General features: G+C 40.7%; 1 protein-coding gene across 3 annotated transcripts in view; it reads left to right on the top strand.

Annotated features, from left to right (window-relative positions):
- MYO1D (myosin ID) overlaps positions 1–16,455 on the top strand; it is a 344,440-nt gene that overhangs the window by 119,181 nt on the left and 208,804 nt on the right. For all 3 annotated transcript variants that reach the window (XM_029211074.1, XM_029211073.1, XM_029211075.1), the window contains exons 12-14: positions 2,656–2,726; positions 6,175–6,249; positions 11,603–11,735. In XM_029211074.1, the coding sequence (XP_029066907.1) occupies positions 2,656–2,726; positions 6,175–6,249; positions 11,603–11,735 (279 nt within the window). The remainder of the gene's footprint in view (positions 1–2,655; positions 2,727–6,174; positions 6,250–11,602; positions 11,736–16,455) is intronic.

Here is a 16,455-nt window from a genome sequence, read left to right as displayed (position 1 = left end):
CGGAACAGTAAGATTCCCCAACTAACTGGAGAAAGCACAGATCATCAAGAAACAGATTACTGGCTGATATTTTTTTGAGACTAGTTTATTTCTAAAATATTCTCCTCGGTCTGTTACTGAGGACTAACTTGTAGTGTGCTGTAAGTCAGCTTTCAGATGCTACAGTCTGATCTTTGACATTAGGGGTCTAGCTAGGGTTATTCCTTCAGTCATTTCCTATTTGTAACACAGATACTTAAGTGCGTCTCATTTTCCAGGTACAATCCTGGGTGCTGGGGACAGAGCAGTGAGCCAAGTTAGAAGCCACGTAAATAATTTAGAGTGGTGCTTTTAAAGACGGCATGATTACAGGGCAAATGTCCTGTCTCTGAGGGGTTGGGTATAAATGTCCTTTATAATCACAATTCAGGTTTTGGAGACTCGCCTGGCACTGGTAGGCAATCTGTGTTTGTCAAATTCAGTTGAATTGGTCACAGTCATACCAAATAGATCTTATGAAATATTGAATTCCAAACTAAAACAGGCAAGGCTCCACTTTGTTTAAATAAATAACTATGATTCTCATGTGAGAAATCACTTCATTTTGTTATGTTTCACCTTGGCCATTTACACACTCGAATTTATCAACCAAATATTGTGAAATATAGTTTCATATTTACAGTAGAAACTGTACGTACGGTGCTTTTGAGCAGCTGCTACTGGCTTGATAGGAAATGCTGAATAGTAATTTATCTGTGGAGGTGGAATTTTTTTTTTTTTTTTTTTTTTTTTTTTAATGTGGGAGCCCAGGTTTTCCCAACTCTCAGACCAGGTGGCTCCTTTCTCCCTCAGCGTCCTCCCCCAGACAAATCCTGAGATGGAAGTTTTTTGTGTGTTCTTTTCTGGGATCTTTGCCTAATGAAGGAAAGAAATGAAATAACCAAGCCGTCAGGGTATTTTCATCACTATGAGTCTTTCTGTTAAATAAATGCTATTATTCTGTATGTTAAAGCAGGTATTATCATTGCTATTGGTTATTAATGATTAGCTAGAATTATCGGCAGGCTAAATAAGGAGTTTCTGGCTTATGCTTATTTAGGGGCTAAATTGTTCCTCATGCCTTAAAGTTATCATGGAGAGGCAGGCAGATGATCCAATAAACCATAAAATAACTGTAAAATATTATTAACGTATAAAGTTGAACGATAAATACATAACTTGTATTATTTTTTATAAAGTAAAGAAAAATCTAAAAACTTCTGTGTTTAGATCAGTTAAGACTTTGCAGTATCCAAATGTAAGAATATTCAATTATAATAGTATAGATATCTCTTGGGTCCTTTTCCTTTGGGCATTCTATAAGTGAAAGGGTTTTGTAAAAGTGGTTAATAAGAGAGAGAGAAGGAAAGAGGAATTAAATGAGACCCCTCTGCATGTTAGACACTTTGGTCTCCATAGTTCATTTAGCCTCCAGACCAACTCTCTGAGATAAGTGATTACTAAAGGAAACAGAGCAAGTAGGTGGTAGAGCCAAGACTGGAACCTCAGAAGTCTGACACTAACTTCCTATAATTATTCATTTGTTGAATTAATAGGCTAATTATTCCTTTAATAATCTAGACATCCACATAGAACCCACCAACCTGGTTAGGCTTGTTTGTTGTCTGACACTACAAGTCAAGTGGTGTTTGTATGTAACTGCACTCAATGCTTATGGATTCTTAGACGTCTGCTTTTGAATCTGTAGGATACCAAGTGATCCTTCACAGGGCGCTCAAAGAATCTAGGTGCTACTGTAATAAGGAAATTGCAGAAAGTTATAGAGACCCAGGGCTATATAAAAACTGCCTTCCCATAAAGTTCCTCTTCAGTGAGAAACAGCCGCAGAAGGTTGATCTGTGAAGCGATAGACCTGGAGTCCCGGCTTAGCAGAAGACAGGTGAGCCAGGTTGTTGTGTACGTAGGAGAGTACAGACATTGCATTCAGTCCCAAGAATCCTTCCCAGAGCTACCGCTTACCAGCTGGACCTTGGGCCCGTTACCTAATCTCTTTGAACCTTAGTTTCCATGTATGTAAAAGAGAGCCCATAATACTTAGTTTAGATGTCAGTTGTGAGTATGGAATGAGGTGTCCATGCCTAGGAGATAGCAAACCCTCAATATGATCCTCCTTAAGTGGGACATGGAGGAGAAAGAGACTCTGTCAGTCCAGGTAGGCTGGGCTGTGTTAAGATAGCAGCCAAGATTTAAGTGTCATAGACAATAGAAGTCTGGTTCCCTCCCAGGGAACCAGACTTCTTCCATCTTCTGGCTCTTCCAGCCCCTGGGGACTATTCTCTGCATCCAACTAGTGGGAGGTGAAAAGAAAGTACAGAGGAGAATCACCCACTTCTTACCTGCTTTGGCCTTGAACAGCCTCAGCTCACTTGAACTCACCTTCCATCATCCAGAACTTGGTCACTCGGCCAAGAAATGAAGTCTGACTATGTGGACTTCTGGTGAAAGTTCTCAGTCTTTACCACATTTGCCAAATTAAGTCAAGCCCCACTCAGTGTGATTTCCTTCATAATGATATCGTGATTTGTGACATGATTATCCTCTCCTATTAAGTTGGAATATATTTTTAGGAAAGAGAGAATGTCTGTTTTCAAGATCATCCCCTTCTTGATTTCTTAGCTCTGCGCCTCGGACAAAATCCTGGAGTTTGATCGAGATTTTCGAATTCGACATTATGCGGGTGACGTGGTGTGAGTATCTTACTTTGGTACCCGATGTGATGATTTGCATGCAGCCTCACTTCAGAAAATATAGTCAAGGAAAATGGAAATTGCTTTTGTATTCATTTGCATTTTCCAGCCATTTCATATGCCAGTATATTTTAATTTCTTCACTTAAAACATTGGCATAGCTTCATTCATCCCTTGCTTTTCAAACATTTATTGAAGACACACCACGTGACCATACACAGTTCCTGGCATTGTTGGCACACTCAAGTCAGAATCAGCTGATGGTTAAATAAACCATGGAAGTATGTTAAGAACTGGGATAGAAAGGTGGGTAATATGGGCCGTGCCCTGAAGAAGCTAACAGTTTAGTGGAGGGTACAGGCAGAATACATGATAAGTCGTTATAATGGAGAACAGAAAGGGTTAAATTGGAGACACGCAAGGCATTATGGGAACACTGAGGAGGAGTAATTAACCCAGAGTGAGGACTGTGGCCAAGCCTTGTAGGAAGTGACGTCCCAGCTGAGTCCTAGAAGTAAAAGAGGCTTAGTCAGGAGACAGAATTAGGAAGAGAAGAGCAAGAGAGGGCATTCCAAGCAGAAGAGATAGCAGGCCTGCAGGCCCAGAGGTGAAAGTCACCATTGTACATAAAGAACTACTAGTGGTTGGGTAACTACATGAGCAAAAACCAGTTTACCATATGAATTTTCAAGTGTTATTTGAAGAAGTGAAATTCTCACAAGCTACATTTTCTGATTATAATACAATAAAAGTAGAAATTGGGGAAGAAAATGAAACTAAAAAAATATAACCGCCTCAGTATTTTCATTTCCTAGGGCTGCTGTAACAAATGACCACAAATTGGTGACGTAAAACAGTAGAAGTTTATTCTTTCACAGTTCTGGAGGCCAGAAGTTAGAAATCTAGGAGTCGGCAGGGCCACACTCTGGAGGCTTTAGAGGATTGTTCCTTGCTTTCCCCAGCGTCTGGTGGCTGCCAGCATTCCTTGGTTCGCGGCTGCATCACTCCAGTCTCTGCCTCTGTGGTCACACTGCCTCTTCCTCTTCAGGGTGTCTGTGTTAAATCTGCCTCTGTCTTAAAACTACACTTGTGTTGGCATTTAAGGCCCACCTGAATACACGGGATGAATTTCTCCTCCCAAGGTCCTTAACGTAATCACATCTTTTACCATATAAGGTGACATTCGCAGGTTCCAGGGAATTTGACATGGTTGTCTTTCAAAGGTGGCATTTTCCAGTCTGCTACACTTACTATGTTTTGCCCACCCAACACTGCTTACTATCTTGTTTTTGTTTGAAGTCCCCTCTTTTCCTTTCTGCTTATTTTTTACATTAGGAATTCTATTCATGTAACCCATTACAGGAAGAAATTAAACAACGACAGAAAGCAAATGATCGTCTCTATAAATGCCAAAAAGACATTTGAGGAAATTTTAATAGCTGTTCCTGATTTAAATTAAAACTCTAGAATCATAAAATAAAATGGCTCAAAATTATCATCCCCCCTCTGTCAAACTAGCCGTTAGTGCTGGGATGGCACCATTATCCACTTTTCCTGGTGCTATTTCCAGGTTCCAGAATACTGAAGAGGGAAGATCCAGTACCACGCAGATATCTGCCTCTGAAAATCCAGGCCTCACTTATAGGGTACTTTTTATACAGCCCAGGTTGGCATAACTGCAGAGCTGGACAGAGGCCTTAGAGAACATGCAGGGCATGAAGAAATTTACGCAGAGTGTGTAAAATTCTTACCCAAGGTCACACAGCAAGTTTATGGAATAGCTGAGACAATAACTAGGCTTTCAGGCTCGCAGTCCAGAAAGCTAGCCAGCCCCACAGAGGAATATTTGATGCCTCAGACTTGCCCTCCTCTTGTTAAGCTCTTCAACCCTTTTTCAGATTTTTGCTGGGAATCTTCTGTGAGCACAATACTTTATAAAGTATGGTCCCTGCCCACAAAGAGCTTTCCATGTAAGATGCATACATACATACGTGGTTGTGTGCATGTATTTATTAACACGCACTCCCATATATATATACACATACACACGTTTATATGCATACACTGATACAGCAAAAGATGGTTGAACATAATTGCCATATGAGTAATAATGTGTTGTCAGAATTCAGAATAAGCAAATGATATAATACTTCTAACTGTGTGTGGTAAACCCAGGAAGGCAGATGCTGGTCCTTGGGTGCTAGGAATTATTTTTATAGGAAAAAGGGGAAAGGAGGCTAAAAATATTTAGGAAGTAGTAACTAGGCCCATTTGACTGGAGTGTATCCTTTGGTGGCATAGAGAAGTAGAAACGCCTAGAAAAGTAGATTGAGATCAAATCACAATGAGTCTTAAAGGCCAAAATAAGGAGTTTGAAGTTTGAATTGTATGGGTCCAGTGATAGATGAAGAGTCAGGTGACTTCAAGGGCTCAGTCAGAAGAGACTTGCAGGTATTAGGAAGAAGCCCGAGGTTGGAGGACGCAAGGAACTAATTTTGGACCTGACGGCCTTAAAGTACGCCCATGGGCGGCACAGCCTGAAGGAACGTTCTTGCAGAATTAGACACGTAAGGCTGGAACATTGGTGCGGGGTCAGGGTTCGGTGCGATTGACAAGGAAGACGATACAGTCAGGCAAGAAAGGAGAGCTGGAAGCAGCGGCTGCCTCTGTAGGGTTGCTACTTACCCAGCCTCCTCTCAGCCTGCTGTAATCATGCAGAACCCTCCCTTCCTGTTATCCCCACCTCATCCCCCAGTTTTCTCCCTCTAGAGCCATGCCAGTCACCGCAGCAGAGCAACCCCCATTCCTGCCTTTGTCACCAGCTGCAATCTTAGCTGGACCTTCAAGACGTTGCTCGCGTCCCTTCCTCCAAACCATGGACACTGACCTTTTCACTTCCTCTTGAGCACTCCTCGCATGTGCCTGCTCCCGCCCTTTCATTTAATCGGTTTCCCTGTGTGATCTGCCTTCCTCTTTCTCTTCTGCTTATCCAAATCTTACCATCCTTTGCAGTTCTTCTTGGATTCTTTTCTCCCACCTTGAGCACAGTGAGCAAGCCTTAGGCAAGTCATTTGACCTCCCTACGGATGAGACTGTTAGATCCTGTACGTTGCCGTTTTGCTTTTATCTTAGGAATGCTGGATGATAAATACAGCTGTCTTTTTAAAAGTCATCGTCTTGAGGTAAGCAACAAACCAGTAGAGAATGATGATCTTAATCATAATGATGACACTGATGTTTGCTCTCCTTTTGAGGACTAGAAACAGCACCCCCTCTGTACAGGAGGTGAATTTGTTATTCTTTAACCCAGCACTGGGTGGACAGTATTAGCTTTATAGATGATTGGTTGCATAATTTAACTGTGGAAAGGCGTGTAGACTTCTAGAAAAGCTTAAAAGTGGCTCTTGCTTGGTGAATAATGTGTGTGTTTGTTTTCTCTCTCAACTAGCTACTCTGTCGTTGGTTTTATTGACAAAAACAAAGACACTTTATTTCAAGATTTCAAGCGCCTCATGTATAACAGGTAGGATTGAAATTTTATTTTTTGTCTTTATGTTAAGCTCTTTGACATGTATATTACATAATATGTATGCACGTGATTATTTTATGTGACGATTTTAAGAGTTTCTGGTAATTTTTCTAGTTCTGCTTGATCATACTTAATGAGTGAAATAATATATTACTTTATGATGATAAAATCTGTAAACTTAGGGCGGGAACCCTGTTATTAATACGACGTTCCTTGATTTCCCTTGGGTTGCCTCAGTTTCTCTGTTCATTGCCGCCATCCTCCGACACCCCCGCCGGTATACTTAGCAGTCCCCCGGCCAGGCCAGTGGCCATGGGAGAGTGTCAAATAACCTCTGGCCCAGCCGAAAGCTTTACATACTCAGATTCCCACTGTAGTGTCTTTGTAGTGTCTCCAGCCAAGGGACCACCCTAATATCAGAGTGGCTGTGGTGTCAGTGGTGATAGATCCCGAGTGGTCAGAATCTTCTCACAATCCAAGAAAATGTGGAAAATCTGTGGAGAAATAAAACCAGGCAGAGGCTAGCAAGTTCACACCCAGTACGGATGCCTTGGAAAGAAGGCCTACGAAGAAGAGAAGCTTCCTAGCCAGCTGCTTCTTTTGGATTAAAGTGTTGTCGCTCGCGTATTAAGTGTACTCAGCCTGTTGGTCAGTAGTTCAGACAAGGTATATGGAGCACCTCTGAGCTACACGTTCTTCTGTGCTCTTGGGGTACAAAGCCCCTGCCCCCCTGAGGTCTTTTACTCTAGTGGAGATGACGGTTAATAAAACAATAAAACAACGAACTTTCAGGTGGTAACAAGTGCTGTGAAGAAAAGTAAAGTAGGTGAGAGATTGAAGGGCACAGGCCAGGAAGGGCCGGGGAGGCATTACAGGTAGGGTGGTCGGAAAAGGCTTCTTAAAAGAGGGGTCATTTGAGCCGAGACCTGAGTGAAGTGAGAGCGTGAACCATGAACATGGCGAGGAAGAGAGGGAGAGCATTCAGGCAGAGAGAAGGGCTAGTTCACCAAGGCATTAAGGTGGGAACGAGCTTGGGTGTGTTGAGGACGGGAGGAAGGCCAGTGTGGCTGAAATCAGTGAGGGGAGGGGAGAGCGATTGGGAATGACTGCAGAGAGGTCCACAGGGTTCCAGCTCATGAAGAGTCCATGAGCCAAGCATGATGGGAAGCCATTGGAATGGATGATGTGATATGATCTCTACTTTAAAGAAATCATTGGAGCCGCTGTGTAAAACCCAGACTGTAAAGGGCAAGAGTAGACGTGCAGAGACCAAGTTGGAGGCTCGTTTAGTGATCCAGGCTGAGGCATGGATGGGGTTACAGAGATGATGAAAAGTGGTCTGAGTGGGTGATGTTTTGAAAGTAGAGCCAGCAAGATTTGCTGATGGATAGGATGTGTGATGTGAGAAAAACAGAAATCAAAGACGATGCCTGAGCAATGGGGAAGGGATGCTTGATTGTGGGAAGGACAAGAGGAGGCGCTCATTTTGGGGGGAAATCAAGAGTTTCGTTTTGGATACGTTTTGTCGGAGGTGCGTTTTGGGCGTCCAGTTGAAAATGCCAAATAGGCGATTGTTTGTGTGCATTTAGAGCTCAGAGTAAAGGCGGGACTAGAGATGTAAATTCATGGTCACCAGTCTATTGATAGTATTTAAAGCCATAGTCCTGGGTGAGTTTGTCTAGGGTGAACAGAGAGAAAAAATAAAAGAGAGAAGAGGTTGGTTGAAAGATGAATCCCTGAGATACTCTACCATTTCGAGTCAAGCAAGGAAAGAACTAGCAAAGGAAACTGAGAGCACGCCTGTGAGTTAGGAAGAAAGCCAGGAATCTGGTGTCAGGGAGGCCAGGTCAAGTAAAAAAGATAAACTGTGTCAAACACTGTCAAGAGCAGAGTCCTATGAGGACCAAGATTCACCATTGGATTTGCAAACATGAAGGTCATCAGGACCCTGACAACACTGGCTTCAGTAGAGTCATGAAGACAAGATGTCTGACGGAAGCGGGCGCGAGAGAATGCAGGAAATGAGAATGTGGAGAAAGTGTGTTTCAACAGTTCTTTCAAGAGGTTTTGGTATAAAATGGCTCATCTGTATGGATGAAGCCTCCGAGAGCAGAGATGGAACCATCACCACTAGAAAGTCACAGAGATGTGGGAATGTGAGAGGGGACCCACGTAAGAGCTGGTTTGGGGAGAAGAGAGTTTCAGAAAGAAGTTTCAATGCTCAGTTTATCAGGTAAGATGCACCCATTTTGAGAGAGAAATCAAAGAGTCTGGCATTGCTCTGTGTGTAGATAAGTCAAAAAGTCAAATCAGGAAAACGGCCTCAGTCGGCCAGTGACAAAGTCAGGGTGTGTTGCCCGGGGAAGGCAGCCAGGCTGTGTACCAGGAGGCTGCACAGGGTGGCATTGGTTATCTTCTTGAATTATCACAGCCCAGAGGTTCAGCTCACAGAGAACAGCTGCACCTTCTAGTGGTGGATTCACGTAACCCCCAGCTCACAGGACCAATGCAGAAACAGACCAGCGAGCAGATTTATTTCCAGCGGACAATCTAACGGTCTCATGGTATGGAACACTTGCATGGGGATAACAGGCTCTTCTTCCCTATTGGAAAACCTGCCTGGGAAGTCAAATAGAGCTCTGTTAGTTGACCGTGAAAAATATCACCTATAGAATGCTTAATTGCTTGGTAAGCCTGGAATCAGAACAAAGGAACTTAGATAAATCCAACAATTAAGGGCATCAGTCTAAGAAGAATCCATTTCACAACAGGGATGGTCTTGCCAAAGGTATAAAAACATTAAAAGTCTGTTCATTGCAACTTGTATATATCTCCGTAGTAGTAAAGGCCTTGCCAGGGGGATGGAAAGTCTTGAAATTATTTTGGTTAAAACCATCCTCCTAGATGGTGTTTAGATGGGCTACCTTTGCCTTTTCGATGCTTCCATGGCTAAATGACCTTTCCAGATTCAATCCTTTCTTTCTTTATATCTGTTTAAAGAGTAATCCCTGGACCTCTAGTTCTGTAGAGTATCCATGCATGTGTGCAGGCACGTGCATGTGTGTGTATATATAAAGGGAAGGAGGCAAGGAGCAAGCAGGTGGCATGCGAGGTGCACAGATCGCTCTTTACCACTCTCTCGTTAGCCAGCTAAGTTCCGCCTTATCTGTTATACGTACTGGGTTTCTGGATAAATAAGCTTCCCTTTTAAGGGAAAGTTTCTTTTAAATAAGTTTGAAAAGTATGTTGACTTACTGGCCTGAAAGTTCTTTTTCTTTAAAACAGTTGTATGTGTCTGTTTTGATTCATTATGCATCAATTCTACTGTTTAATAATGTAATAATAATAAACATCTTATTCCCTTCATTCTCAACATTCCCCCCTCCCTTCATTTACAAGGTAGTGTCTGAAACAAGACCAAAAGGGAGTAAGGTGCAACTGAGGGTAGAAAAGCCAGTGATTTTCTGTCTTGGATGTGCATCAGGATTTTCAAAGTGCACACGCCCTAGTTTCTGGAAATTCTATTCCAGAGGTGTTAGGAAGGCATCCAGGCATTGTGGGCACTAAAGGTTGAGAACCATTGCCTCAAGTTCTCTCTCTGCTAAAGATTGAAATGGAAAAGTTAAGGAAAAGCAATAAACATTTATGTGGTTTTTTTTTTTTTTTTTTTTGCGGTACGCGGGCCTCTCACTGTTGTGGCCTCTCCCATTGCGGAGCACGGGCTCCGGACGCGCAGGCTCAGCGGCCATGGCTCACGGGCCCAGCCGCTCCGCGGCATGTGGGATCCTCCCGGACCGGGGCACGAACCCGTGTCCCCTGCATCGGCAGGCAGACTCTCAACCACCGTGCCACCAGGGAAACCCTATGTGGTCATTTTTATTGATACGTGTATCATTGGAAAATTATGGAATAGGAGTAGAAGGTAATAAAACTGGGTCCATGAACCACAGATCATGCATTATTTTATAGCCACTTTTGATGGCAATGGCGAGGGTTAGGACTGTTTTTCTTTTTCTGCCTTCATTCACAGACGCAGTCAGTCTTCACCTCACCGTTTATCTTCCTCACTCTTGTCATCCATTCTGGCAGTTTGCTGCTATTATTTAGAGCCTTTTTGTACAGAAATTTACTAGGTGTTTGGGAAACCAACTCAATTTTCTCGGTTTTATATCAGGAAAAGAAAAGTGGGCAAAATGATGGCAGCAGTAAACACAGTTAGGAAAAAAAAAATCCATGTTAGGTCTTTTCTATTGTCAATCCCCAATTAAAAAAAAAAAAAAAAAACTGATGAGAGAAAAATTTCCAGGATGCAAGCAACATTTCGAGTTCCAGTTACTTTAAAATCAAAAGCACCCAGTGTTGTGTTCGTTTCAGGTGTACAGCAAAGTGAATCAGTTACACATGTACATATATACACTCTTTTTTAGATTCTTTTCCCATATGGGTCATTACAGAGTATTGATTAGAGTTCCCTGTGCTATACAGTAGCTCCTTATTAGTTATCTATTTTATATATAGTAGTGTGTATATGTCAGTCCCAACACAACATTGTAAATCAACTATAGCTCTCCAATAAAAATTTTTAAAAAATCAAAAGCACCCAAAATGAACCAGGAAGAAAATCAGAGCCGAGACCACTGTACATGTTTATAAAAATGTCTCCACTGAGCCAAATAAAGAATACAGTATATCATTTTTAGCCTGAAAACTGGCCTTAAGTACACTTTAAGAATTGGATTGCAGCCGTCTTAGTGTCACATCAATAAAATATTGTAACCGCCGGTGCTACCTATAAATGTGTTCATAATTCAGCTGCAGTAAAGGGATTTACTAGATGACAATGTAAAAGTGGTTATTTTCTATTCCTATCTGTGTTTTTTGAAAGACCTGGCTTTTTGTGACCTATACTGTATGAATATTTGTTTCAATTAAAAGATGCTTTCTCTTTCATGACTTCTGCCCATGACATTGAGGATTGTTTTCCTACTAGTGGTTTGTTCTCATTCTTTTAACGACCACCAAAACCATTTTATTTTAGGTATATGGTATCAGAGCTATGCAACCATTTGAGGATCCTGCATAATAATAACATGGAGGTCACTTTAAAGAAGTTTAAAGAATTTTTCAAATGTGGTCTCGTTTGGACACATCTCACTCTGTGGTGCAGTGTCTGTAATTATACTCTCAGCCTAATTTTCTGGATGGAATCATTTTTCCAATCAGGGCTTGTGAGTTCTGTCTGCAATGCAATCGTGGCTCCCAGGATACAGTTCAACAGGATTGCTTAGCAATTCATATTCAGCTTATATGAATGTAGCATTCAAACCACTCTTTCTTTGCTTCTCAGTTCAAATCCTGTGCTGAAGAATATGTGGCCCGAAGGCAAACTGAGCATTACAGAGGTGACCAAGAGACCTCTGACTGCCGCCACCTTATTTAAGAATTCTATGATTGCTTTAGTAGACAACCTTGCATCAAAGGTAATTACTGTCTTTTTTAAATATCCATTTCATTTCATAGATTCCCTCTTGATGTATGTTATAGAGAATGTATGTGTGCTTTGCTTTGTAGGTGATTATAGTAAATCAAATTTAAGAACATATTGAAAGTGAGTGTTACAATAGAATTCTTAATCCTGTTTTGTTTGTTTGTTTTTTAACATGGCTCGGTAAAACAGTTGTTTGTGTCCCAGATGAAATGCTCTTCTTAAATTTGGGCCTTTTATCCTACTGTAGTCATTAATGGGAAGGTCTTAGTAAGACCTTTAAAAAAAAAAAACAAGCAGTATACTACAGGCATAGTATATGCCTGACAAAATAAACTTCAGCCCTGTGCTGAAGACAGGGCCTGGCTTAAAAAAAAAAATCTTGAAATAAATTGTAACATATACCATCTTTCTGTTGTATCTGAATACAAAATGACCAGACAGAGGTTTAAGAGGAAGTTTAGTATTTAAGTATTGTCCTAAAAAAATCTTGAAATAAATTGTAACATATACCATCTTTCTGTTGTATCTGAATACAAAATGACCAGACAGAGGTTTAAGAGGAAGTTTAGTATTTAAGTATTGTCCTTAGGGTGTTTTAAATAGTTGAAATGAAAAGATGTATTATTGGCAGTTATTTCTGCTTTTTATTGTTCCTTTGAGGTCTAATACTGTTTGATAACTTCAGTCTGGGATTTTTTTTCCCCTTAAAGAACAGATTTCTACTCTTAACTGCTGCTGTTGACAAGTTTGATAAATTAGGCAGCATTCTGGGACTCATTATTTTTAGTGCCTTCATTTTTATCTTTCTCTTCTGGTGCTTTTCCAGTATATTTTTTCTTCTTCATTTTTAACTTTTTTTTTTTTAAATCAACTTCCTCTCTAAAAATTTAAATCTATATTATTTTTGGTTACTTCCCCGTGGATAAATTAGGCAAATGCCACAAGAACACATCTATTCAGTAGCTTTCTGTTCTTTTCGTCAGGATTCTTTGGCCTCAGGTGACAACAGATAAGCACAATGTGTTGGTTTGTATAATCAAAAATCCAGAAAGGCAGGGGAGGGGTAAGGACACAGGAGCGTAGACTAGAATACCCTTAGGGCCCCTCCTCTTGTCCCTCAGCTTCTCTCTGCATGTCAGCTTCAACCTGTCTCATCCAGCAAGAAGGAAAGTGAACCTAGAAGGAACGCCTGGGACACAAGAAACAGAGTTGAACACAGAATTTTATAAAATGTATTTTATACAGTACATTAATTATAAATATATTGTTTATAAAACATATTCGATTTGTTCAATTAACTAGAAAAGAATCACTTTTGTTTTCTAAATTTGGTAGTTAAATGTGAATTTTTAAATAAAAATTCTAGAACCATCTATAATTTCTGTATGGCCAATTGCATTCAGCTACTAAACAACTGAACCCTCCTTCCCCAAATTAGTGGCTTAAACAAGAGAGACAGGGCTTCCCTGGTGGCGCAGTGGTTGAGAGTCCGCCTGCCGATGTAGGGGACACGGGTTCGTGCCCCGATCCGGGAAGATCCCACATGCCGCGGAGCGGCTGGGCCCGTGAGCCATGGCCGCTGAGCCTGCGCGTCCGGAGCCTGTGCTCCGCAACGCGAGAGGCCACAACAGTGAGAGGCCCGTGTACTGCAAAGGAAAAAGGGAAAAAAAAAAAAAACAAGAGAGACATTTATTTCTCTCTCTGTAAATGAAGTACAGGAGAAGTTATCCCAGCACTGGTATAGCAGCTCTAAGGTTATTAGAGACAAGTTCCTTCTGTCTTTCTGCTCTACCATCCTAGTGCTTGGCATCCCTTCTCCTGGTCCAAGATGGCAATTGGAGCCTCTTCCCTTTTAAAGAGACTTCCTGGAAGTCTCATATAGCACTTTAGCTACATCTCATTTGCTGTACCTAGTTGCCAAGGAAGCTGGGAAGTGCCTTTTTATTCTGGTCAGCAGTGCACCCACTTAGAAGTAAGTTTTCTGTTTTGAAGTAGGAAAAAAAGTTACCGTGTGTGAGGTAGGCAATGAGTCTAGCAGTCTCTGCTACAGCTCCCCAGGCTGTGTGAGGTGGGGGAATGAGGGAGAGAGTAGGGACAAGCAAAAGAATAGAGACAACCTATCAGTCTAATAGAAGGCAGGAAGGTGGGCAGGGCAGAAACAAAGGAAAAATGCTACATTTAGAAAATACATACATGATAGAAATGAATCTAATTAATTGGTACTCACCATAAATGTAAATAGACGAAACAGACTGGATAGGTGGAAAACCCAGGTATAGGCATACCTTGTTTTATTGCAATTCACAGGTAGTGCATCATTTTTTACACATTGAAGTTTTGTGGCAACCCTGCAACAAGTAGGTTTCCTAGCAGCATTTTCTCACTTGTATCTCTGTGTCACAGTTTGGTAATTCTTGCAGTATTTCAAACATTTTCATTATTGTTGTATTTGCTATGGTAATCTGTGACCAGTGATCTTTGATGATCTACGACTCGCTGAAGGCTTAGGTGATGGTTAGCGTTTTTTAGCAATAAAGTATTTTTAATTCGGGTGTTGTTTTTTTTTAGGCATAATTCTATTGCACACTTAATAGACTAGTGTCATGTAAACATAACTTTTATATGCACTGGTAAACCAGAAAATTCGTGTGACTTAGCCTATTGCAGTATTCATGTTATTGCCATGGTCTAGAACTGAATCTGCAGTAACACCAAGGTTTTGCCATGTTGTTTATAGGAGCTACCTAGTTGACACTATGCAGAAAGATTAAGAACAAAAAGGTGGGTAAAGATATATCAAGCCCCCCCAAAAAAAAACCTGGTGAAAGCAATATTAATGTGAAAAAACATAGAACTTAAGGGAAAAAAATTATTATTACAGATAAAGAGACGATCATAATAAAATGAAAATACTCAATAAAGACATTTTGAACTAGCTACCTAACAGCACAACCATGATGGTACTTGAACTCTATAAAGCAAAAAGAAAAAAAGAACCTGAAAAAATGTAAAAGACAAAATTGACAGGTCCACAGTCCCAGAGCGAGATTTTAAACCAACTCTACCAGAAACAGATAGATCAAGCAAAAACCTTAGTAAGAGTGCAGCAGCCAAATTTAAACTCTATCTAATAGATCGAAAGATCTCTATACCCAGGGGGTAAGAAATACATATTCCTTTCAGGTATACATGCAACATTTACAAGAATTGACCACATGCTAGATCACAAAAGAAGTCTCAACTGTTTTAACAAATGTATATATAGATGCATCTCCATCCTCACAGCAAATGAAATGAAAATCAGCATTAAAAAAGTTTTTTTTTTTTTTTTTTTTTTAAATCTGCTTGGGAACTTAAAAATACTCCTAAAGTGGTCTACTTGTTATGCCTTTATTTAAAAAAGCAACAACAAAAAAAAAAAACAAGGAAGACTGAAAGTAAATGAGTTAACTTCAACTCAAGAAGCCAGAAAAGGAAATCCAAAGAAAATCTAAAGAAAAAAATTAAGAAAATAAGTTTTAAATAGCAAAAACTAAAAGTAATCAAAAAATTAATCAAATAGACCTTTAAAAAACTTACTTTAAAAAGAGAAAATAATGTTAAGAATGAAAAAATGATACAACTTTATATACTGCAGAGATTTTTGAAAGTATCAGAATATTATGAACAACTGCATGCCAGTGAATTTGAAAAATTAGTTTTCTAGAAAAATGTTATCAAAATTAACTCAAGAAGAAATAGAAAGCCTGAATAAATCAGTAACCTTAAAGATTCTGAATCACTAATCAGAAGTCTGCCTTCCCCCAATTCTGCCAAGAACTTCAGGCCCAGATGGTTTTACAGGTAAGTCTTACAAATCCTTCAGGGAGCCAGTAATTCCTATCATACATACACTGTTTTCGAGGAAGGGAAGAAGAGAGGCCACTACCCAATTCATTTTATGAGCTTAATATTACCTTGGTACAAGGTTAACATGAAAAAATGAAATTAGAGATGATTTTCACCTAGGAACATCAACATGAAGATTTTTAAAATACATGTAAGTAATGCATTTTCCAGCAACAGGGTGAACAAAACACCCCCTAAAACCAACTGAGAGCAACCAAAAATTGGTAAGTTATAAAAACCAACTTCCTGAATACGGTCACGAACTAACAAGAAAGCAAAGAATATGCAGGCCTGGTGCTGAGTGAAGGCAGAAATTAACTGAATGAAGGGAAAAATAACTAGAGCACCAGAGCTGCTTTCACCCTGTCAGCATCTGTTGAAGCGGGTGACTTTGAGTATCCAAGGCTGGTCCTTGGAGGGAAGCCCAGGGCCTGCCCAGAGTAGGATGACTAACAAGAGACCACAAACCACATGCATACTCACACATATGTACACACACAACGGTGGGTCTCCAGAGGGCTGCCTCCCCAGAGAGCTACCTCTAGAATGAGCTAGAAATAACCCCTCATTATCTGAAAGGAAAACTGCCCGTCTTGGTCCTTGGCACTGAGCCAAGCAGGGTGGGTGACCATCCCTTGAGAATTTGTAATTGTAAGCCAGCTTTTATGAGATTTGCAGTCCAAATTCACACTACCTGGGTGGCCTGAAAAGGCTCAAGCCTGGTCAATTCAGGTCTGGTATTGCCCCCAGGCATCTGATGGAAGCAAGGTGAGGGAACCACCTTCATTCCAGACCTTAAAGAACTTCCACAGATGGAGTTCTAA

This window comes from Monodon monoceros, unplaced genomic scaffold, assembly GCF_005190385.1.
Source record: "Monodon monoceros isolate NGI ecotype Baffin Bay Population unplaced genomic scaffold, NGI_Narwhal_1 Super_Scaffold_9, whole genome shotgun sequence".
Lineage (NCBI taxonomy): Eukaryota > Metazoa > Chordata > Mammalia > Artiodactyla > Monodontidae > Monodon > Monodon monoceros.
The sequence above is the reverse complement of the archived record's forward strand: the minus strand, read 5'-3'. Positions and strand labels throughout refer to the sequence as shown.